We start from the raw sequence: 24,917 nt of genomic DNA, 5'->3' as shown, positions 1-24,917 counted from the left end.
TTGGCCAGCCGGTGGCTACATGTGCGCACGAAGCCTCACGAAATGAACAATTCTCTGAACCAATTTGCTGGAAAGCTTCAATGCTTCATGAAGCTTCATCTGACCATCAGAAATTAGGAGTCAGTTGGCTGCTCTTCATTTACCGTCCTCCTTATGTGACCCTCCTTATGTCAAACAGGTGAAAAAGGACCAAGTAGAGCAACACTGCAACACCAAGAGGAGGCAAAATAGAATTTGACCAAATTTATTGTTACAAAAGGAGAATCCAAAGAAAATCCCAAGGTGGTTGGAACCGTTACAGGCGTGTCATCACTAGGCCAGGGAGAATCAACTGGGACATCATGTAAATGGTATTTGAAGACTTTCATATATTTAGTACGTTTCATAAAGACTGAAGTTGACTGAAATATTTGAGCCAAAAAAAAAAAAAAAAGAAAATAGTTCTGGACTCTGTGGTGGCCGATCCATGTGTGAAAATGATGTCTCCTGTTCCCTGAACCACTCTTTCACACTCTGAGCCCCATGAATCCTGCATCTTGTACAGCAGCACTAGGCATGATGGCTGCATCCCTTCATCCTCCTCTCTTCTTACCCTGATGCTCCATGACTCTGGACCAGGGTAGATCTGGACTCATTAGACCACATGACCTTCTTCCATGGCTCCAGAGTCCAGTCTTTATGCTCCCTAGCAAACTGAAGCCTTTTTCTCCGGTTAGCCTCCCTGGTTAGTGGTTTTCTTGTAGCTCCACAGCTGTTCAGTCCCTCAAGTTCCTTCACATTGTTCATGTGGAAATGTTCTAACTTTCACTATTAAACATGCTATTAAACATGGTCTTGAGTTCTACTGCTGTTTTTCTTCCCTCTGGTTTCACCAAGTTTAATTGATCACCGATCACCATCATTCAGGATGTTTTTCTGACCATGTTTCTTCCTGGAAGACGACGGTTCCCACCATCCTTCCAGTTTTTCATACTGTTGGACATTTCTGAACCCAGTTCTAGTAGTTTTTGCATTGATCCCAATGATCTGACCCTTCTGAAACAGATGATGTGATGCGTCTTCCCACACGGTTGTTTAAGAAATGCATCAGCTAAGGTCAATAACTTATTAATCATCCATCCAGTAATCATCCAGTGGGAGGCTCGTACCTGTTTAGTTAAATCCAGGTGATAAATTTTTATTTTGGATGAGTTGTGTGTGTTCCTTAAATGCATTTAAACGCTAAATGTTTTATTCCAGATGTCTGGTCATCTTTCTTGTTGGGCTTCTTCATAGAAACTGGTCATAAAGAAAAGTCAGGGATCATCTAAAGGTTTATGACTGGTGCGCTTTATTAAGATGAACTGATAACTTAAGATATAGACACAATTGTACAATTCATGAGTCTGTACAAAACAAAACCATTCATTTTGACCCCCCTGTCACATTAAACCCTCCAATTGCATCATTTCATTCTTACGTGTTTTCACTGGAATTAGTTACAGAATTCAATATAGTAAAAAACAAAAGAAATCAAAACACACTTCTTAAAAATAATTAAAAAAGAACAATGGAGACAGCAGAGGTACATGAACAGGATCAGAACTCGTTCTCAGAAAGGAATCACTCCGTCCACCTGCTGCTGGTTCTGGAGCAGCTCGGCCCGGCTCGGCCTGGCCCGGCCACTCCAGAGTTACCCATCTACCTCTAAACACACCTGGACATTCACCAGGACACACACACTGGGGAGTTTATGGCCCGGACTCAAGTCAGCTTCGTGCTGCCTGCAGAAGCTTCCAGCTCTCGCGGACAGTAAAGACGAATGTTAGCGACGTAAGGCGACAAGAGGAGAAGCGGTGGACGTACGGCGGGCGTGCGGCGCGCGTGCGGCGCGCTGTGAAGTCAGAGGCAGCTCGGTGTATGTAGGCTTTATGTGGCTGGGGAGGTGACAGCGCTCAGTGAGGGACGAGGTGGACGTGGCGCGAGCTGTGGCGGGTTGATGAGGCATTGGAAGGTGAAGGAGGCACTGTGAGCAGAAGTTGGCGAAAATGCGGCTCCACCCCTCGAGTTGGTTTCGTTTCAGCGTTGAGTTTCATTCTTTAACACCGTCTCAAAAAAAGAGCCATGAATCTGACAGAAGAGGTCCAGATTGTATAAGTGCAGCAAAGATCTAATTCTAAACAAGAAAGCATGTCGACACATTAACGTTCAGTGCAAGACGAAGACAATTTCATGCTCACGAGACATTTTTCCTTTCCGTCTTTCTTAGTGGTCCTACCTACAGTTCTGTGGTCACATGCAAAGGAGAATTGGCTGGACAGATTGATTCTGAGTATCATAGGAATGTTATACAAGAATACTACCTCAGGTACATCAGTTTACTTTATTTTCTATAGAAGTGCAGGAGCAAAGAAAATCTGTGTGCTAGTTTCTGCATAGTTGTAGTCGAATATGTCACAAATGAATGTTTTCTTAAAGTTGGAGCAGGAGAGACTAATGTGTCTTCAGTACGTCGCGCTGAGAGTTGGAACAGTACTAGTCCTGTTCAGCTCGCCTTCAAGGCCATGCTAGTGTTTCCAAGCCGAGTTTCCTGCCTGGAAACGGCGCTGCAGCGCATGGCGCCCACGGGGCCGCATGGCGCTCACGGGGCCGTGCGTTCCCACGGGGCCGCATGGCGCCCACGGAGCCGCATGGCGCCCACGGGGCCGTGCGTTCCCACGGGGCCGCATGGCGCTCACGGGGCCGCATGGCGCCCACGGGGCCGTGCGTTCCCACGGGGCCGCATGGCGCTCACGGGGCCGCATGGTGCTCACGGGGCCGTGCGTGCCCACGGGGCCGCATGGCGCCCACGGGGCCGCATGGCGCTCACGGGGCCGTGCGTTCCCACGGGGCCACATGGCGCCCACGGAGCCGCATGGCGCCCACGGGGCCGTGCGTTCCCACGGGGCCGCATGGCGCTCACGGGGCCGCATGGCGCTCACGGGGCCGTGCGTGCCCACGGGGCCGCATGGCGCCCACGGGGCAGTGCGTTCCCACGGGGCCGCATGGCGCTCACGGGGCCGCATGGCGCTCACGGGGCCGTGCGTGCCCACGGGGCCGCATGGCGCCCACGGAGCCGCATGGCGCCCACGGGGCAGTGTGTTCCCACGGGGCCGCATGGCGCTCACGGGGCCGCATGGCGCTCACGGGGCCGTGCGTGCCCATGGGGCCGCATGACGCACACGGGGCCGCATGCTGCTTACGGGGCCGTGCGCGCTGCTGCTTACGGGAACTCGGCACAGTCCAACAGTTCTGGCGTCGGATTCGTGGCTGTCAGAACAAACGACCCGACGCTGCCGGTTTCCAAACAGTACATTGCACTAAAGAAGAGGGAGAGGGGCTAAAACGATGGGAGAAAGAGGAATACGCTTGATGTGCTTTAAATTCAGATACATATACGGAGAAGAAGATATGAGACGGTAAAAAGAAGAGCAGGAAGATAACTAATCACATTCATATTTTAAGACATTTCTGTGGCATGTCAGCGCATCTACAGTAATGAAATCTAACGTGATATGAAATGCCTGCAGTAGCCTAAAGACATAGGGGGCTCTGCCTGGGGAGGGTCCCCACACTTCGTCTTATACTGGGATATATTTACCAGGGCATGGGGAGGGTGGGTTGGTGGGGGCGGGGTCGTCAGGTACAGGTAGGTGCAGAGTTTGACATCGTTCCTTCCACACCAAGCAGAGGCAGTCTGTTCTCTGAGGGCGGGGTTGGGAGGGGAGTGAGGGAGGGAGGAGAAGAAGGTGGTTGAGTAGGATATTGGGGGCGGGGGGTATCAGCAACGGATCCACAGCCGGGCTAGATGTTCTGACAGCACTGCATCTTTGGTTTGTTCTCAGTGGGCTGCACCTGGATGTTGACAACGTTGTTGCTAGGCGACATGTCGCTCTCCTGACGCTCCGACATCTGCTTCTGGGAGACGATACGGTAAATCTCTGATAGGGAAGGAGAGAAACAGAGTTAAGTAGCTCCATCACCATGAACTACGTCTTCACAACAACCAGGGATGCATGTATAATCCTGGTCTCTACAGAAAGCTGAGACATGTGAGATTACTACAGACGTGTCAGAATCAAGGCGTGTTACTGTGTCCGAGTAAATTCACCTGGAACACAGTAGAAAATGTAAACGGTTGTCTTCTCCTAAAAGAAAACCACATGACTTTCAAGGGAAACCAGAAAATTGCAGCCCAGTTAATCTAGGAATGAGTAAAGTAAGTTTTAAAAGAGGTGATCAGAGTGAGGAGGATTCAGGAATAGACCCCACTTTCACCTTTGAAACACCATGAGGATCCAGAAAGAAGTGAAGACCAACATAGTCTATGATAGGAAGAGTGAATCCTTCACTATAAACCTCCTTAATCTCCATGGAAACCAGCAGGACCTTCATGGTTCATTTCAAACAAAGGCAGAGTCATAGGAGAACACGTTAGCAGTTTTTAGAGCTGGAAACACTTAGACCTGGTTTCTGGTTCTGGCTGCTAGTTTCAGAGTTTCTGTCCCACCATGATGAGACAGACGTCTCTGTAACCAGCAGAGTCTCTGCTTTCATGTGACTCCTGGTTTGTGTGGTTTGCTTGAAGTGGAGAAATTCGCAGAAGCTCCAAAGTGGATGCTCATGGAGGCCCTGGTCAGAGCCGATGCCATTGAAGTCGATGTCGAGTTCCCGGCATGGCAGATGAAGCCCCAGTTATGTAAGCTGGACATTCTCTATTGGTCGAGCATTCCCAGCATTTTATTCATCTTTTTGTCTTATTTATGCATTTATTATCTACAATAACTGATTAAAACCCATAAACTTTGAGAGGTGCTGCTGTAGTTAATGTTTCCAAGAACATACTTGAAGCTGTCAATCAACTGAGGAGCATCACGAAAAGAAGCTGAAACTGACGTAAATCTGAAAAAAACGACAACAACCTGGGATGAAATGATCTTTTAGCTTGTTGCGAAAATGATTCAGAGCAGCAGAATGTGTCTGCAGCTGCTCCTCCTGATCACACGAGGCCAGCCACTCCTTCAGCGATAAGCCTGCATGATGTAATGACGAGAATGCGGAGCAGCTGTGGGTTTGTGGGACTTCTCTCTCCACACCTGACTTCCTCCGCCTGCCTCATAAAAACGGCTGATAACAAAGGGCTCCTGTTAACCAGAACGAGTGGACTGTGTAAGCTTCCTCTGCAGGCCATAAAAGCCAAAAGAGCTGTTGCATCTGCAGAGGAGAAGGAGGGTCTGAGCACACGGAGCACGAACCTGTGAGGATGGTCTGGAACGCCGTCTCAACGTTGGTGGAATCCAGGGCCGACGTCTCCAGAAAAGATAGACCGTTTTTCTCTGCAGGACAAAGTTTAAGAGTCATACATGAAATATGCAGCTGATAATGAGCCAGTTTGACCCGTTAGAGAAACATCTGATCCTGAAACTTCCAGCAACCAGTTTAACAACTTAACCCGTTTAATCCAACCAGCAGCAGCAGGTTGTTCTTTTAACTTCTGGAAGCTGTAAAAGTGTGTTAGCTTTGGGCTAATGGAAGTCTGAAAATCAAAGAGTAGCCTGTCTCCTAAATTTTATCAGTTTCATATAACTTGTATGAATGATCACATGACCGGGCGTCTCAACTTCCTGTCTGCACCTCTGGAAGGAGATGTTAGCCTCAAACTTACACAGAAGAAAGTAAATAAAATCCACGAGTTAGAAGCTTGAATGCATCTTTACATCATTATAGGAGTAAATGTAATGGCAACAGTTGCTGCTGCTAGCATTGTTATGCTAGGTGTCACATGTTTTGGCTGTTTATTCCATTTTTATACTTATCTCATGTTTTCAGGCTTTATCTGCAAAATCTAAACTCATCAGAGGTTTTGGATCTTCTAAACTTAAAAGAACCCAAAAATGAGGCGTTCTGCATCATATGGTTCCTCCAGGAGCAAAAGGTTGTAAGAGCCTGATAGTTACCGCTCAGACAGACATCTAAAGCTAAACAGGCCATTTGCCCACTAGACTGAATAGTAAAGCAGAGATGACCTGTCTGGAGGATGATGATGAAGAAGATTTTAACCTGATAAGTGATTTATTTTATTAAATTTATCTGCAGGTTTATTATGAATCAAATGAAAACAGTTTGTGTTTATAGCAGATATTAAATTGCTAAATTTATCCCGATTTTCAATAATTTTATTAAATTGAATAAAAGCTGAAATACCTGCAAATGCCCGAGCCTCGTCGGTGGGAACAGCCCGCAGGTGGCGCAGGTCACTTTTGTTGCCCACCAGCATGATGACGATGTTGCTGTCGGCGTGGTCCCTCAGCTCCTTCAGCCAGCGCTCCACGTTCTCGTAGGTTAAATGTTTGGCGATGTCGTAGACCAGAAGCGCGCCCACTGCTCCGCGGTAGTACCTGCAGCAGAGATGGAGCGTTGTCATGACGACCAGCAGACCACTGTCAGGCTGTTAGAGCATCTCGCTCACTTTTCTGCACTCACGCTGAGGTGATGGCCCGATAGCGCTCCTGGCCGGCCGTGTCCCAGATCTGGGCCTTCACCGTCTTGCCGTCCACCTGGATGCTGCGCGTGGCGAACTCCACCCCGATGGTGCTCTTACTCTCCAGGTTGAACTCGTTGCGAGTGAAGCGGGACAGCAGGTTACTCTTTCCCACACCCGAATCACCAATTAGGACCACTGAGAGAAGAAAACAACCCATTTACCATGTGACATGACTCCAAGCTGCATGCAAATGTTTGAACACCCCTGGTCTGATGAATTGTTTAGATCTGGATCCAGAGGATGAGCAAACTGGAAGCAGAACTACAAATTGTTAACTTTTTATTAGATTCTCACTGTGAAGCATTTAGATTAAATGATAAAAAGCCTGTTAGTTATCCTGTAACTACTCCAAGAGACTTTACTTTTTGCACACTGTCTGTTTCTATTCAGTTTCCATTGTTTACAGCGACACAGTTTTCCTGTTCTCTTCCTCTGTGATTCCCACGTGACTGCTGGAACTAATTATTTCAAACAAGACTCATGAACTCTTTTAAGGACGTCCCTGTTGGTCAAAGTCCTGACGGTCCAACACAACCAGCACCGTGCTGACCAGCACAGTCAGAAATAACAAGCGACAGATTTGTGGAACAAAAGCAAACACAGTAACCGGTCCGTGCACGATCTCACCAGAGCTGCAACACAAACTCAGCTGATCTGCTGACCGGCTGGATGACCTCCTGCTGGTGGGAGAGGGTGAGGATGTGGGAATGGTATCCATGAGGAAATGACATAGTCTGAGGACAACGGGATGTCCATCAACCTGTTGAACTTTCATTATGCATCAAACTGTGTCCGGGTCCCTGACCAGATATGTCCAGCTCCTGCATGATGGACGCAGTGTCCACATATTAATTTAATTTAAATGTTTACCAGTTCTGCGTTTCATAAGTGACTCTGGTCTTGCTTTTCACTGGAGTAGTTTTCAGATATCAGTGATGGCATGTTGAGTTTTGTTTTTATCTTTCACCACTGTGGCTATTTATGCAAAATGACGCTTCCTGTACAGTCAGGCGATGGTTCATCACCATGCAGGCAATGGATTTTTTACAGCTGATTTTGTTTTTAGGGTTTTCATAGGCAGCGTTTGTGGTATCAAACTCACCTTTTTTTTAATTGACATTTCATTCTTTTTTGTTTTAGTTACTTTAAAACTAAAATCGTATTACAACACAGATGAAGCTCCTGGGTTGTATAAAATTAACAGAATGAACTCCAGTGTCACCATTTAAAGTGATTTTATACAGTAATCAATAATCCTAACTGTCCATAGTCATGTGTATAAACTGATCTCAGCAAAAGATCACCGGTCTTGTCTGACATGTTCTGGCAGCACAGCAGCAAACCCAACACAGACCTCCAGAATCTCCAGGATGTCTGGATGCGGCTTCACTTATTAACTCCATCAACACGCCTCATTAAGTCGTGACTTAATCAGTTTGTAGTCATGCAAAAACATTTTCGCACCAAAGACACCACCTCCTGAACTGATAAAAATATGGCCTGTAAATAATTTATGTTTGGCTGTTGGAAATATTATAGTTATGATTCTCCGCCACCTTCCACTACCCTGCGGTCAGTTATCAGTTTGTTTACTTCTGCTGGATTCTCGCTGCCCTCGCAAGCTGTAAACAACATAACAAGCTAACTGTTAGCTTCGCTGCTATGTACCACGTTTAGTTGTAAACTGTAAAATATGCTTCATGTGTCTCAGTCTGGTTAATTATACCGCTACTTGGTGATAACGGTTAGGTGTGTCCCACGCGCCCACTGACAGCAGGCTAACGCCAGCTAACCGCTAACATTAGCCACGACGCTCGGACGTTAATAAACAATAACTACCGGCGCGTGATCGATCACTCTCTTCTGACGCAGTTGCAGAGGAATCATTTGGAGCCACGTACGCAGATTAAATGTGTTGACATGTACAAGAGTTTTAGGTGAGGTGAGATTAGAGCACAAAGGCTCACAGCGGTTCCGTTCGCCTAACAGCTGATCAGCTGGCCTGTTAGCCTGTGCGCTAACAGCACTCCTGGGATGCAACAACAACAAAAAAGACACCACGGTACCTTTGAACAAATAGTCGTATTCGTCGTCTCTAGTTCCCATTGTATTTTCAAGAGACGCCTAATTCAAGATTTGTTTTTTTTATTTCAAAGTAGAAACAGAAATCTTCGGTATATTACACTTCGAACGGGAATCTGTTAGGAAGTCGTACTTCCGTAGATTCTTCTTCGTCTGTGTAAGTGTGACAACAGCACGCAGAGAAAACCCTGACATCTGGTGGTTAAAAGACAGAACTGCAACGTTTCAGCAAATAGCCGACTAGGAAGTACAGGCCAATGCTTTCTTTCTTTCTTTCTTTCTTTCTTTCTTTCTTTCTTTCTTTCTTTCTTTCTTTCTTTCTTTCTTTCTTTCTTTTGATGTATCTTGACCAGGAGATGTGGAAAAATTGTCTTTCAGGCAAAAACGTCTCTGGACGCTGACTTGAATAATAAAAAGAAGTTTATTACAAAAGTTCAGACATCAAAACAGATTTCTGCAGCAAAATCTGGAGGTCCCAAAGCCAGAACGAAGACCTAAAGACTTGATGTGTCATTCTGTCTTATATAGGGTTTAAACAAAGAAAATTCCTCAGTCCTGTGTCCTCCAATCATAGAGTTTGCCTATAGGATGCTCATTTGCATGGAATGCATGTTCTTGTGTCAATCCAGTCTGTGGGACAGAGAACCTTATATGGTAAAGGCTTAAGTGTGTACCATACAAATGCTATGCTTAGATACTTCATAATTCCCCCCTTCGGGACTGGAATTAACAGTCCCGAAAAAAACGAACTATATAGGACTCAAATTAATAGCAACCTCACTTTCTTTCTTTCTTTCTTTCTTTCTTTCTTTCTTTCTTTCTTTCTTTCTTTCTTTCTTTCTTTCTTTCTTTCTTTCTTTCTTTCTTACGTCCGTCCGTATCTATTGCAAAGAATATTATAAATCATTCTTTGAAACATGCTGAAAAGAACTGTAAAATACTTTCTAAATCCCAGAGGGAAATTGCAATGCTGTAGCAGGTCGTTAAAATAATTATAATGATAATAAGATTATATAAATAATAGATATAAAAACTATAGTAATTAATTAGGTGATGATGATGATGATGATATGTATAAGAAAAAAGGGTGGCTTACCTTTTATTCGTTTATTTGTTCTCTTTATTTTGGGTTTTTTTTCACCATCTTGCTTTGTGAAAAATATATTTTGGTAAAAATGCTAATTATATTTATTGGTAAGCTTTATTTCACCAGCAAATAGGATAAAATCAACAATAATTATGCCAATAACAACCAAGTGTTCAGCATTATTTTGTGGATTGTATAGAATTCAGTACATGAAACACAGTTTCTTCAGAAAAACGTCATAGTTTTAAATTCCCCATATTCACAAGCTGATATTCATATTGTTCCTACCCTTCAGAGTAAAAGGTGTCTTACATATTAAACGCTATTATCTGGACATTTTCCACCAAAGCTGAGGAGCCATTTCCTGAGCCATCATCACAAAGCATCAATCACTGGACACCATTCATGTCAACCTCATTAAATTAGGCCGTTTGATGTAGCTTTAGATGAGTCATCCATAAGGTCTACATATGGGGTTTGACAAACATACAGCCTGGGGCCCAAAACCGGCCTGCTGGAGGGTCCCATGTGGTAAATATGAAAAATGATGTATAAAATATTAACTATCATATTTTAATAATAGTAACTGTAATCCCTGATGTGTCCATGTGAGGTTTAATCTTATGTTTAAATGTAAAACATTTGCACGGCAGGAGGAGAACTTCTTCCATCTTTTCCATCTCTCTGACGTCATACATGTGACTTCAGTTTGTATGATGAGGTGAGTCAGTTCAGGTGCTCACAATTATTACACACATGTGGAAAGGTACACGTATGTACATTTAAAATAACTTCTAGATCTGAAAAAGTTACTCTGATCAACATGTGAAATACAGAATTTTTCAGCTCCAGATACTTGAAATTAAATGTTTGTAATTTCTTGGATTCCTTGTAATCTAAATGTTGGAATGTACGTGTGAATTTAAGAAATATATAAATGTGCAAATATTTAAATAAAGTCTATATATGTGTGTGTGTATATATATATATATATATATATATATATATATATATATATATATATATATATATATATATATATATATATATATAAATAATTTTTTTTTTTTTTGTCGGTCTGGATCTGGAAGTCCCACAGGATCTTAGCTCGGTTATTCTCTACCACCTTCAGAGGTGTTTCCCACCTTGACCTCGGGGCTTCCAGTCTGTACTCCGCACAGATGTTCCTGTACACTATACCAGCCACTTGGTTATGACGCTCCTTGTAAGCTTTCCCTGCCAGCATCTTACACCCTGCAGCTATGTGCTGGATTTTCTCAGGGGCCTCATTGCACAGTCTGCACCTGGGGTCTTGTCTTGTATGGTAGACCTGGTTCTCTATTGCTCTGGTGCTCAAGGCCTGCTCCTGTGCAGCTATGATCAGTGCCTCTGTGCTGTCTTTCAGTCCAGCCCTTTCTAGCCATTGGTAGGATTTCTCAATATCAGCCATTTCAGTTATCTGTCGGTGGTACATCCCATGGAGGGGCTTTTCCTCCCATGATGGTTCCTCCATCACCACATGATCTGTTTTCCACTGCCTGAGACATTCACCGAGCACTTCGTCCGTTGAGGCCATCTTCCTTATGTATTCAAGGATATTGGATGTTTTATCCTGGATAGTGGTTCTGACACTCACTAGTCCTCTGCCTCCTTCCTTGCGCGTAGTGTACAGTCTCAGGGTGCTGGATTTGGGGTGGAACCCTCCATGCATGGTCAGGAGCTTTCGTGTTTTCATATCAGTTTATTATTCCCGCAGGGTATCTGATGACCGGCAGGGCATAGCTGTTAATTGCCCGGACCTTGTTCTTGCCATTGAGCTGACTCCTTAGGACTTGCCTTACTCGTTGGAGGCTGTGGCTGCTTTTCTTGTGTCCTGTTCGAGGTTGCCATTTGCTTGTGGGATTCCAAGGTACTTGTAGCTGTCCTCAGTGTCTGCTATTCTGCAGTCTGGGAGTGAGACCCCTTCTGTATGGACTACCTTCCATCCCTGAGTTGGTACCCATAGCCAGTCTTGGTGATTATTTGGCTGAGGGGGTTCAGACCTATGCAGAACAGCACAGGGGACAGGGCATCTCCTTGGTATATGCCACATTTGATGGACACTTGTGCAATTGGCTTGCAGTTGGCCTCAAGGGTGGTCTTCCACTGCCGCACTGAGTTTGCCATGAAGGCTCTCAGAGTCCTGTGGATGTTATACATCTCCTAGCATTCCATGATCCATGTGTGTGGCATTGAGTCATAAGCTTTCTTGTAATCAATCCAGGCAGTGCACAGATTGGTATTCCTGGTTCTGCAGCCCCGAGCGACTGTTCTATGGATGGAACTGTTCCCTTCAGGGGATCCTTCTGGATCAGGATTTTCCGGCCTTCAGTTAGCAATTCAGGGTGGGTCCCATCCTTTAGCAGCCGGGTCATTTGTGCTGCCAGGCGCTCATGGAGTGCAGTTAGCTTCTTCAGCCAGTAGGCGTGGACCATGTCAGGCCTTGGTGCTGTCCATATGTATATGTGTATATATGCATGTGTATATATATATATATATATATATATATATATATATATATATATATATATGGTTGTTGATTCACCTTTAGGGATGTACTGGTGATACCAAGGCAAAGGCAGGGCAAGTTTATTTCTACAGCACATTTCATGTACAAGACAATTCAGAGCATTTTACATAAAACATTAAAAGCATCACAGCAGGGAGCAGGAAGCAGTAACAAGAGCATTAAAAACAAATTTTAAAAGAAAATAAATTTTTAAAAAAAGCTAAAATAAAATAGATAAAAATACAGAACTAAAGTTCCAGTGTGGGGAATTTACAGTTGTTCTGATAAAAGGCAGCAAATTATTAATTATTTATTCACATTCAACACCTTAAAGATTGTCATTTTTAATTTTGTTGTACCAGTACAATGACAATAGAGATTGATTGATTGATTCAAAGAGAAAAGTTTTTAACCCTGAATCCTAAATGGATTCTGGTCCTAAACCATTCAGGTCTTTGTAAACTAACAGTGGGAAGCCAGTGTAAAGACCTGAAGACTGGAGTTCTAGGATCTACTTTCCTGGTCTTAGTGAGGACTGGAGTTCTAGGATCTACTTTCCTGGTCTTAGTGAGGACTGGAGTTCTAGAAGCTACTTTCCTGGTCTTAGTGAGGACTGGAGTTCTAGGACCTACTTTGGTCTTAGTGAGGACTGGAGTTCTAGGAACTACTTTCCTGGTCTTAGCGAGGACTGGAGTTCTAGGATCTACTTTCCTGGTCTTAGTGAGGACTGGAGTTCTAGAAGCTACTTTCCTGGTCTTAGTGAGGACTGGAGTTCTAGGACCTACTTTCCTGGTCTTAGTGAGGACTGGAGTTCTAGGACCTACTTTTCTGGTCTTAGTGAGGACTGGAGTTCTAGGATCTACTTTCCTGGTCTTAGCGAGGACTGAAGTTCTAGGATCTACTTTCCTGGTCTTAGTGAGGACTGGAGTTCTAGGACCTACTTTCCTGGTCTTAGTGAGGACTGGAGTTCTAGGAACTACTTTCCTGGTCTTAGTGAGGACTGGAGTTCTAGGACCTACTTTCCTAGTCTTAGTGAGGACTGGAGCTGCAGCGTTCTGGACTAATTGCAGGTGTCTGATGGACTTTTTAGGGAGACCTGTGAGGACAGCATTACAGTAGTCCAGTCTACTAAAGATCAATGCATGGACCAGTTTTTCTGAAATCTGCTGAGTCATCAGTCCTTTAATCCTCCAGATGTTCTTTAAGTGGTAACAGGCCAACTTCACAGCTGTCTTAATATAACTGCTAAAACCCAGGTCTGAGTCCAGAACTGTTCCTAGGTCTGAGTCCAGGACTACTCCCAGGTTTCTGGCTTGGTTGTTAGTTTTGAACTTAGATGTAGTCCCTCCTGCGTGTCCTGGGTCTTCCCCAGGTTCTCTTTCCGGTGGGACGAGCCTGGAACACCTCACCAGGGAGGCGTTCAGGAGGCATCCTAACCAGATGCCCGAGCCACCTCATCTGGCTCCTCTCGATGTGGAGGAGCAGTGGCTCTACTCTGAGCCCCTCCCGGATCACCGAGCTTCTCACCCTATCTCTAAGGGAGAGCCCGGCCACCCTGCACAGAAATCTCATTTCGGTCGCTTGTACTCGCGATCTTGTTCTTTCGGTCACTACCCACAGCTCGTGACCATAGGTGAGGGTAGGAATGTAGATCGACCGGTAAATGGAGAGCTTTGCCTTTTGGCTCAGCTCCTTCTTCACCACGACAGACCGATGCAGAGTCCACATCACTGCAGACGCCGCACCGATCCGCCTGTCCATCTCCTGCTCCATCCTTCCCTCACTCCTGAACAAGACCCCGAGATACGTGAACTCCGCTTCGGACAGGACCTTATTTCCGACCTGGAGAAAATACTCATACTCGGTATTCGTAAAAGTGTTCCGATGCTATAGAAGAGATTATTCAGTGAAATTTGTTAAGGCATTAACACATAAACAACTGTGCCATATTAAAAATCGTGCCATTATCTTGGAGAGAGAAGCTGATCTTTGGTATGTAGGTGCCTTGTCAAAGCTGTGAACTGAATCCACCAAAAACCACTTCATCAGCCTTATTTCTGAAGATTTTAACAGTTTTCAAGTCTTACATTTAGATGGATGCAGGATGACCCATTGGCGCCCATGAGATGCACCCCCCTGTCATAGTGAGTTTATTTCTTCAAGTAATCAGGAAGGAATTTCTTCCATTTAATATTCTGAAAACAGAAGGCAACAAAAAGAAAAAAAAGCCCATCAAATTGATTTTTTTGCCTTCAATAATGTTGGTTACACGTTTTCTTTTGTACTTACTTTTTTGCCCCAGGTGGATTTGGATTTCTTGGACTTCACATCCTCCAGAGACTCGTACGTGTTACTTTGGCCGGGAATCATCTCGTAGGTTTGATCGGGCAGTCCTGCCGGTGGGACTTCAGCATACATCAGGTCTCCCAGCTGCACCAAATTCCCTCTCTGTGTCTCAGAGGACTGGTACAGAGGGTTGGACCTCAGGACATCCTGATCGCTGCTGTGCTGCTCTGACCTGGAGCTGTTCAAACCTTCAGAGTGAGCGTGAAGGGAGTAGGTGAGGCAGGTGACCTTCTTCAGTGGGGCTGTGGAAGAAGAACTGCCAGGCAAGTTAGAGTTCTCCTCCTCTTCCTCCTCCTCCTCCTCCTCCCCCATGTTTATGTTCAGTTGTGGCAAAGACCTGCTCCTGCTCTCCCCATGATTCAGCTCAGCGTATGAAACACCTGCTGGACAAAGATCACCTGGAAAGTTTGTGTCGGTGGAGGTAAATGAGTCTCTGCCAGCAGTCAGCTCTTGGTTTGGGCTTCTTGTGAGTCTCTGTCTATTTGAGTCCTCCTGGGTTTCATTTGGATGTGGCATCGAGTCAGGCAAAGATCCACCAATGAGGAACCCCAAAGGAATGCTCCTTTTTGGTACAGGAGGTACACCCTGTAACGCACGATCAGATGAAAATGACTAAACTCCAGGTGCCATGAAATGAGGAGAAATGTTTAAGAAAAAAACTATTGTGAGAATAACTTAAAAATCGAATTTTTTTATAGCAATATGATCCCAATTCTTAAATGTTGGAACACAGTGTAAATTGTAAAAAAAAAACAGAATCCAGTTATTTACAAATTTGAACCTATAAAATATTTTTATTTGTAGTAGAACATGAACAACATGATGAAGATGAAACCGAGACACTTTACTATTTCATGGAAAATATTAAGGATTTTCAAACCATCCATCCATCTTTTCATCATCACTCATCCATCCATCCATCCATCCATCCATCCATCCATCCATCTATCCATCCATCCATCCATCCATCTTTTCATCATCACTCTGTCATCCATCCATCCATCCATCCATCCATCCATCCATCTAACCTGCCCACCCACCCATCCATCCACCCATCCATCCATCCATCCATCTTTTCATCATCACTCTGTCATCCATCCATCCATCCATCCATCCATCCATCTTTTCATCATCACTCTGTCATCCATCCATACATCCATCCATCCATCCATCCAATCCGTCCGTCCATCCGTCCGTCCATCCATCCATCCATCCATCCATCCATCCATCCATCCATCCAGCCATCCATCCATCCATCCATCCACCCGTCCGCCCATCCATCCATCCATCCATCCATCCATCCATCCATCCATCCATCCATCCATCCGTCCAGCCACCCACCCACCCACCCATCCATCCATCCACCCACCCACCCATCCATCCATCCATCCAAACCGCCCGCCCGCCCATCCATCCATCCATCCGTCCGTCCATCCGTCCGTCCGTCCATCCATCCATCCAATCCGCCCGCCCCTTCCGTCCGTCCGTCCGTCCACCCATCCATCCATCCATCCACCCACCCACCCATCCATCCATCCATCCGCCCGCCCGCCCATCCATCCATCCATCCATCCATCCATCCATCCAACCCGCCCGCCCGCCCACCCACCCATCCATCCAGCCATCCATCCACCCACCCATCCATCCATCCATCCACCCGTCCGCCCACCCGTCCATCCATCCATCCATCTATCCAATCCGCCCGCCCGCTCGCCCTCCCATCCATCCATCCATCCATCCATCCATCCATCCGTCCACCCGTCCATCCATCCATAATAACATGTGATGGAAGTCTCTTCTATTAAGACAACACCAGCCAAACTTACCTTTGAGAGAGATGCTGCATCTACAGACACTGTCCCTGTCAGCTTTCTGTTTTTGGATTTAAACGGAAGTACAGGTGGATGCATTGATGGAGATTCATCATGGTGCTTAATCCTTTGATTTTTGCCAGGCTGATGATCATCTTTGTGATCCCACATCGAGCGCAGAGCGTGTACACTGACCCCAGGCCTCTCTTTAGCATGGATCACATCATACAGCTCATCATTGTCTTCCTGAAAATAACAGCTGATGTTATTCATTGTTCCTAATCCACTCAACAAGGAAAGGAAGTGAGACAGTGAAATTATGCAAGTCAAATCGCACCTATAATGTCACATTTAAGGCCTTTTAGAGTTAACATAGACATGCAGCTTTGTGATGTTTGATGGAACTTCAAGTTGAACATTTTTTGTTGTTTAAGTATTAAAAAACTCAAGGTTTTCTCATGCATTGTGATCATTTGTCCAAAATCACAGTTTAACATAAGTAAATTTCATAGAAACTTTAAATTCTGTCAGCGTGCTGACGTGTAAATGTAAACGTTACCATCACTACAGCTGCAGCTAACCGCTCTCTCAGCCAGTGCCTTAAAAACAGAAATAAGTTCATCTACAGCCGACATGAACTCCTTCGGATAGGACAGGATGTCAAGCAGAAGGAAACAGCTGAGTTTAATGACACACATAACATCCCGGCGGACATGGCGAGAGCCCCCAGGTCTTCGTGGATCACCATGCCCACAGAGAGGCGGCGAAGGCGGCGTCGGGTGAGAAAGCAGAAGTGGGGCTGCAGGGCCGGAGTGTTAACCCGACTGTTAAACCACCGCTTCGTAGCATTGGAGGACTGCTTCGACAGAACTATCTGGGACATTTTCAAACACCCAGACCTGGAGGTGTTCACAGTGTCTTATGCTACATCAAGAACTGCGTAGATAATGTCACAGTGGACAAGACGATCCAGGTGTACCCCAACAGGATTTATTATTCTGTTTTGCACTGACTAGACAGCTTTGTAATTTTGTGGCAATGACAATAAAGTTCTATTTTCTTCTAAATGAGAGAAAATGACAACTTTCAGAAACAATTATACAAAAAATTTACATCGAGTCTTTTTTAGTTTTTGTAAACTTCGCATTCATTGTCAGTTGAACTCAAAGAAATGTTTATAACTTTTAAACTTGAGGACAAGTTACCAAGAACACTGCTGACAGGATAAGAATTTCAGGGCCAAAGTACAAAGAATAAAACTCCACAATCATACAAGCTTTGAAAGGCTACAAGCAAAAGGAAATGCTAACCTGCTTACAATACGCTTGTAAACTGTAATGCCTGCTAGCATGCTAGCATTTTCTAAATAGCTGTAAGTATATTTAATTTTCTAAACATTTTATTTAGTATGTTATTGGTCTAACATGTATTGATTCAGCTAAAAATAGCCTGGTTATCATTTAGCATGTTAGCATTCTAATATTCTAAGAAGACAACCTATAGCATCTTAGCAGGTTAATATTTCATAATTAGCTAAATCCTCATTTTAGCATGTTAGCATCCTGGTATTTCCTAATTAGCTATGACAATGCAGACTTGGCATCAATATATTTTTGCTATAATTTGCTCCGAAAGGTAACTTTGTTCTACTCTATATTATAAAAGTAATATATGTTATTTATATCAGCTGAACTCAAAGACATATTTATAGCTTTTTGCCTAAGATTTTGGGACAAGTTGCCAAGAACGCTGCTGACTGGATGAGAAATTTCCAGGGCCAAAGTAAAAAGAATAAAAACTCTACAATCATAAAAGCTTTGTAAGGCTACAGGCAAAAGTAAATGTTAGCATGCTGACTACAATATGCTTGTTAAAATTTCCGAAATAGCAGTGAGGACATTTAATTTAGTATTTTAGCAGTTTAACCTTTATTCACTTAAAATAACACTAACACTATTTCTTCATTTGGCGTGTTAGCATTCTAATATTCTACAAACATAACCTAAAAAGCATCTTAGCTGGTAGGTTGTTTAATTTCTTGTGTACTGATTTAAACTCATGCACAATTTTTACTACATTTGGAACATTATTTAATACCCGAGGTTCATTGTGCATTAAACACAATTTACTGGAAATGGAAGCGAAATATATTTGAATTAATAACCCAACTGTGGGAACAAAAACATGCCAAATTGGTGAAGTGAGTTGGAGTGGACGGAATATCTTCAATGTAAAGATTAATTTAACTTCAGAACCTGCAGATTATCCACACAATTTAATTTTAAATTAGAAAAAGCTCTTATTTGGTCAATATCTTATATCACGTGAGAAAAGGTCAAATAATTCTAAGTGGTGGCTGCTGGGAGAGTCCCAGCCTTCTGTGATTGTTTGGGTTTATTCCTGAAACTGAAACTGGAATAAAGGGGGGAACACATGTTAGTTCCTGAAAACGCAAACCAAAGCCCAAACCAAAGAAAAGGTAAGGTTTGATAATGGCTCACCTCTTGACAGCTGGAGGTCAAGCACTCCCCAAACGGCTCGATGGGGCTGACCTTGTAGTGGTCAATCAGCTCAGTCAGACTGCCGAACAGCTGACAGTCCCCGGCTATGACGAACTGCCCGTCCTGATTTTGTTTGATGACAAAATGGCGACACCTCTCGTGGCCCCTGAGTAGGAGAGCATGAGGTGAATCAGAAAGGAAGTAAAAATAACAAACAAAAAGAGGATATTAGATCTGATTTGCCTCACTTGTAGGAAAGGATATAGCCGATGGCTTTATCACTGAGGCGGATGAGGAAACAGCCCAGAGCTTTATCTCTCAATAGATCTTCCGCATCCCTGCAGCAGAAAGAGATACAAGCAACTAAAAATACCTGCAGGCAAATTAGATTCAAACATATCAGTGTGAACCAATGCAGATGTTTCAGTCACTCAGACTCCCGTTTTTATTTAATCATTTCCTGCCTTCAGTTTGCATCTGCGTTCAGTTACTGTCGAAGCCCATTTACGCTACCTTTAAACTGAAAATACTGACAAAGAACTTTGTAGTTAGGAGATTTAAAGACCTTTTAAAGACCTTTTTGACCTTTGTCTTTCAGGACACTTTCACTTTATGCACCGCGTCAGACACCAGTAAGCAGATATCAACATACCGGCCACGTTGAATGAGCACCGAGGCTGATTCAGAAAAGAAAGACAAGAGAGGAAGAGAGGAAAAGAAAGAGAGAAAGAGTAAGACACAAGAGGAGACAAGATAAATGTCTTACTGGCTGGAGAGATCTCACAGTACAGGTAGGGAGGAGGATGATGGATTAGCCGTCTGTAGGGGTTAAACCGAGATTCTGTAAAAGTTCTGTAGTCTTTAAAGTCACAATTATGAGATAAAATTACTTTTAATCTCATGACTTTTATCTCATAACCTTTTATCTCATAATTCTGACTTAAAAATACAGAATTATGTGATTTAAAACCATAATTATGAGATAAAAAAAATCTGAATTGTAGGATTTAATCTTAGAATTGGTGCTTTAAATCTCATAATTATGACTTTTTATGTCATAATTATGACTTTAAATTTCATATTATGACTTTTATCTTACAATTCTGACTTAAAGGTATAATTATGAAATTTAAAGTTATAGTTATTAGGTAAAAAGTCCTTATAAGATAAAAAGTCATAATTATGAGATTTAATCTCATATCACTTTAAATATCATAATTATGACTTTATATGACTTTATACTGCAGTTTTTGTAAAATAGGTGTGAAATTTCCTTCAGCTTCGTGGAGCGGGGGTCACGGTGGGGTGTGTCATTTCTGATGCTTCAAACAGAAGCAGGAAGCGTGACAGCCATCATGTGCATGCAAACGCACAATCGAAACAAAAATGGAGAAGTAAAAAAAGAATTCTGCATCCAATTGACATTTTCTATCAGTGGAATCGATGAACTTATAAATAAATAAGGAAAAATGGCCTCTGGATTTAAACACTGATGCATTAATGTGCGAGATAATTTTTCAAGCTTTGTTAAACTGTCTGTGGTCTTCAAATGAATAAACCCACCAAACGCTACAAACCTCTCAAATATGGCTAAAAAGCTTTTATGCTGTCATGAGGTGGTTTTTCAGACGTGCCGATATATCACAAAAGTGTAACAAACACTTTTTTCGCATTTGCACGTCCCTGGACGTGATGTAGGGGGTCATGTGACAAGTCCATTTCAAGTAAAGATGGCGCGGTATGAGTAGACGCAGGAGGAGATAGCTAATAACAGTGAAATGCAGAGTTTTATAAGGAATTAGAAATCTCCTTCCTCCTCAGTCTCGGCTCATGCGCTAACCACCGTTCAGTGGAAACACCTGCGAATCACAGCTGCACTTTGTCGAAATGTTAGAAAAATCACTTTTATGTAGCGAAAAACTGGAAACGTGGCTACTGATGGTAGTTAGATTCCACCTCTAACTGTAAACAGCTGTCAGAGGTGTAAACAAACTGTAAACAAACATCGCTGTAAACAAACATGGTGACATCTTTTATCTTTCTACTAGAGGCAGATAAAAAGCCACATCCTCCCACTAATGCAGCTTTACAAAGACCTCCCCTCCCCACAGACCCTGCACAGCTCTACCATGTTGCTTACTTTCGTGCAGCGAGGCCCTGGAACCAGTCTGGGAAGCTTCCATTCTTCATGATGAGCGGTGCCTGGGTCTCCGTGAACCACCTCAGCACCAGCTCCTTCAGGCCACCTCCTGCTGCCTCCATGTGCAGATCCACACCCGGATTCTTCGCCATCTTCACCGGCCGTGAGGAGCTCACAGAGCAGATGTACAGCGATGCGTTGAGCTCAAGCGGTGTTTGACTCTGCAACGGAAGAAGAGGAGCCTCATTTGACTATTTTAGCCAGGCGCCATTCAGCTTTGAATAGTGGCATTGTTTCAGTTTTCCTACTGACTCTTCCACCTCTCATCACTCGGCTGTTTCATTTTACTATCTCTGTTCCTTGTTCCACACTGAACTTTAACCACTTTACAGTTAATGGTGGGGTTAATGTGGAGTTGTGATGGTAGACATATACCACAAATATCCAACCAGCCAATCACACAGCAGCATGTGGTCATGTAGACATGGTGAAGACGACTTGCTGAAGTTCAAACTGAGCATCCGAATGAGGATGAAAGGGGATCTAAGAGACTCTGAACGTGGCCTGGTTGTTGGTCTGAGTATTTACAGGGATTTCCACCCACAACCATCTCCTGGGTTTCTAGAGAATGGTCTGAAGAAGAGAAAATATCCAGCGAGCAGCAGTTGTCTGGACCAGGATGTGTGGTTGATGTCAGAGGAGAAACATTACAACCATAGTTGCCAAATATGAACAGAGAACTGCAGAATGAGCACAGTTTCGTGCTTCATCTGGGCTAAGTTCATTTCCCTCAGACTTTAGCCATTTAAGAGATGCACTTGAGCAATTAATTTGGAACATAATACACAGGAACTAAAGCTACTGGCGTCACAGTCGTAGTCACAGTCGCATAAGTAGGTTGAATTGATGGGTCATTCTGCAGTTTTCTGTGCTACACAAGCAAAGGGATGCCATTCTGATGGGTAAACTAAAGCCTTAGAGCACCTGGTCTTCACAGTAACTGCTCATTTTTTAGCCCATCCTTAATCATTAGCTTGTTATCATGAGAAAATGGTCCTCATAATCTCAAGGTAATGAGAAATTTAAATTATCATAATAATTATCAAGATGACGCTGCACGGTGGTTAGCACCACAGCCTCGCCTCAAGAAGGCTGCTGGTTCGAGCCTTGGCTGGGTGGGGGTTCGAAGGCAGTGGTCTTTCTGTGTAAAGTCTGCATGTTCTCCCCGTGTATGCGTGGGTTCTTTCCGGGTTCTCCGGCTTCCTCCCACCGTCCAAAGACATGCATGTTAGGTTAACTGGTCACTCTAAATCCTCCCTAGGACTAAGTGTGTGTGTGAGTGGTTTGACTCTGAGTTGGCCGTGTGATGGACTGGTGACCTGTCCAGGTGTCTCACCTGCTAAAATACTGATATAGGCCCCAGCTTACCTGGCCTGTAATGGGTAAAGCAGTAAAGATTATGAATGAATGAATCTCAAGATGACGATTAAACAAACACCAAACATGGCTGCTCTTAGCTTCCATAATTTTTAACCGTTTCTCTTTTTAATCATCAGCATCTTGTTTTCATCATGTTGACTGAAATTAGGTTCCACAGGCAAAATGTGGTGTATTTCTTTTCTTCTCTTTTGTAGTTTTCTAATTTGATTAGAAACCTAATTGTCACTCAGTGTAAACAGTTAAATATACTGACAATATAAATAACTGCAGCTCCATAAACTGTTTTTAAAAACCACCCAAATCTGCAACCACTGATATAACTCTAAATTTGAACCTTTTGTATATTGTTATGGTGCTGAATAAATGTGTGTTTGTGTCTGGGTGGGTTGTGTCCATATATGGTATTTGTGTGGGTTTTAAGTGCCTACCAGGGGACTGCAGATGTAAAGGCTAACTCCGGTACAATGCATCAAGTAGCAACATTTGAGCTTAAAAACTGTATATGGTCCCTTATGTAAATAAAATAACATTAAAAAATGTGCTTAAAGTTAACATAAAAGATAGCGATATATCTTTGACCTGCTCCAGGACCTGCCTAAAGACACGCCTTGGAGGACTGCCTTCATTTACATATTGAGGCAGAAATTCATACAGAAATGTAAAAAGGAAACAGAAATAAATACTCTTGGAAAATTTTACAGAAGAAGAAATGCAAAATTGGAATTAATGATGATTTAAATATAACTGTGAATAAAAAAGATGTTAAATAAATGGATGAAAATTAAATGTCAGATGAAAATAATATACAGAAATAAATATAGACATAAATTTAAAGGAGGGAATTGTTTTTTAAAGGCACCAAATAATTAAATTAAACTGAAATTTACTTGTAAAAGTAAATAAATAGACGTATTAATACAAAGTTAAAACTGTTGAAAATGATAAAATATTTTTGTCACATTTTGTTTGTTTTTTTTAAAGAAAAACTATTCTCTTTCATTTTTGTATAATTTATTGCAATATTAATTTGTTTATTGTTTTTTTTTTATTCCTGTATGTAATATTTTTAGTTTAGTCATTTCCGGTCCTCCATACAGCAGGAGGCACCAGGTGTGCGAGGTCACGCGCTGGCTGAACAACACTGACGCTCAGCATGATAAATTAAGCGTTGCTGAGTTATCTGTAAAAAGTTACAAAGATTAAAACCTTTTGGACCTTTACCGGAGTCTTTCTGGGTTTTTGATGAATTCGGTTAAAAGTAATTGTCCTAAAGTCTTAATTACGTAACAAATGTCTTTCCAGCAGGTGAGCTGCGGGTGTTTGAGAGAACGGAGCAGCGAGGCTTAAATTAGCGGGTTTTTTAATGGAGTTCCGGGCGGGGCTCAGCGTGGGTTGTATCGCGGGATCCTCGTGGTTTGAGGCGAGGACAGAGAGCAGGAGGAGGAGGAGGAGGAGGAGGAAGAGGACATGGTCTCTGCTGTCAGCACGCGAAGTCATTTTTAAAAAGGTGAGAGATTTTCTTTCATTTCCCTCCAGTCGTGTCCAGCAGGAGACTGGTAGCAAATCAGCTCCTGTCGTCCTGCAGGTTTTAGTGCAGTTTGGGAGAAATGACTGACTGTCCTCCCTGCAGACATCACACTGAAGACTGCAAACAATGGATTTATTCAAGCAGCAGAAAGTGGAGGATTTCTATGAAATTGGTGAAGAGCTGGGAAGGTACAGACCTGCATGCAGCATCTGCTAATGAACATCTGCATGAAAAGTGGACAAAACTTCAAATAAATGATGTTTAATGTCAATAAAAGCAGAGCTGAGACTGTTACTGAGGACACCTGTTGGATCCACCTGCAGGAAGACAGAAACTGGACCTGATGCAACCACTGAACATGTTCAGAGGAATAACAAGGCTTCAAAAATAAACCGAGTAATAAAAACTTAAAACTGAGGGACTAAAAGTGGAGACCAGAAACTCTTTGGTCTTTTATTCGTTTATATAATTCACATTTATTATATTTAAGGTTAAGATAACTATAAACCTGCTAGTTAATTAAATAAATAAAAACAGTCAGAACCTGAAGCTTCGTCTGATGTTTATTTGGCTCATTTCAGCTGATTTTAGGAGGTTTCTGGAGCTCAGAAAGAGGACTGAAATGAACAGCTGAGTCTTTTTGGGACATGTGCTCTGCATGTCCAGCTGCTGTTTAAAGGACTTGTCTATCTTTAGCAGGGCTTTGCTCGGCTCTCAGGGCGGCTGCAGGTCGGGACGTTGCTGCCAACAAGCAGAGAAAGTTCTGCTTTTAACTCGTCCTGCAGCTTGCAGATGAATGATGCTTAAAAAAGACGTGGGAAGGTGTGAGCGCAGCTTCAGCCTGCAGCACATGTTGTTGTTGTTTGGCCACG

The 24,917-nt window shown here is 43.3% G+C and overlaps 4 protein-coding genes across 14 annotated transcripts in view; 2 read left to right on the top strand and 2 right to left on the bottom strand.

Moving 5' to 3' along the window:
* Nucleotides 1-1,307: 1,307 nt before the first annotated feature.
* LOC121639770 (ras-related protein Rab-11A) lies at nucleotides 1,308-8,806 on the bottom strand. Its single transcript, XM_041985253.1, has 5 exons — nucleotides 8,629-8,806; nucleotides 6,502-6,697; nucleotides 6,223-6,416; nucleotides 5,274-5,354; nucleotides 1,308-3,959 (listed from the first exon to the last, which is right to left on the bottom strand). The coding sequence occupies exons 1-5, from the start codon at nucleotides 8,666-8,668 to the stop codon at nucleotides 3,823-3,825; spliced, it is 648 nt and encodes a 215-aa protein (XP_041841187.1). The 5' UTR covers nucleotides 8,669-8,806; the 3' UTR covers nucleotides 1,308-3,822.
* LOC121639724 (collagen alpha-1(I) chain-like) lies at nucleotides 2,544-3,362 on the top strand. Of its 8 annotated transcripts, none has more exons than XM_041985209.1 (3): nucleotides 2,544-2,845; nucleotides 2,920-2,957; nucleotides 3,013-3,362. In XM_041985209.1, the coding sequence occupies exons 1-3, from the start codon at nucleotides 2,544-2,546 to the stop codon at nucleotides 3,360-3,362; spliced, it is 690 nt and encodes a 229-aa protein (XP_041841143.1). The 8 variants fall into 8 exon arrangements, with proteins under 8 accessions (XP_041841143.1, XP_041841136.1, XP_041841129.1 ...); XM_041985202.1 differs by having other exon boundaries at nucleotides 2,920-3,162; nucleotides 3,200-3,362; XM_041985195.1 differs by having other exon boundaries at nucleotides 2,544-2,957; nucleotides 3,013-3,163; nucleotides 3,220-3,362.
* Nucleotides 8,807-14,017: 5,211 nt separating the features above from the next.
* On the bottom strand, nucleotides 14,018-21,678 carry sh2d7 (SH2 domain containing 7). The gene is made up of 6 exons (XM_041990226.1): nucleotides 21,078-21,678; nucleotides 19,186-19,275; nucleotides 18,938-19,103; nucleotides 16,452-16,682; nucleotides 14,569-15,210; nucleotides 14,018-14,474 (listed from the first exon to the last, which is right to left on the bottom strand). Exons 1-6 carry the CDS (start codon nucleotides 21,227-21,229, stop codon nucleotides 14,430-14,432), a joined length of 1,326 nt encoding a protein of 441 aa, XP_041846160.1. The 5' UTR covers nucleotides 21,230-21,678; the 3' UTR covers nucleotides 14,018-14,429.
* dapk2a (death-associated protein kinase 2a) overlaps nucleotides 19,660-24,917 on the top strand; it is a 24,707-nt gene continuing 19,449 nt past the window's right edge. The window contains exons 1-2 of one of the 4 annotated variants that reach the window (XM_041990186.1): nucleotides 23,645-24,024; nucleotides 24,148-24,233. In XM_041990186.1, the coding sequence (XP_041846120.1) occupies nucleotides 24,172-24,233 (62 nt within the window). In that variant the 5' untranslated portion in view covers nucleotides 23,645-24,024; nucleotides 24,148-24,171. Of the gene's footprint in view, nucleotides 19,729-23,644; nucleotides 24,025-24,102; nucleotides 24,234-24,917 lie in introns of those variants that run through there. The other 3 variants (XM_041990195.1, XM_041990213.1, XM_041990204.1) reach the window with 3 other exon arrangements.

This window comes from Melanotaenia boesemani, chromosome 1, assembly GCF_017639745.1.
Source record: "Melanotaenia boesemani isolate fMelBoe1 chromosome 1, fMelBoe1.pri, whole genome shotgun sequence".
In the NCBI taxonomy this organism is placed as follows: Eukaryota; Metazoa; Chordata; class Actinopteri; order Atheriniformes; family Melanotaeniidae; genus Melanotaenia; species Melanotaenia boesemani.
The sequence above is the reverse complement of the archived record's forward strand: the minus strand, read 5'-3'. Positions and strand labels throughout refer to the sequence as shown.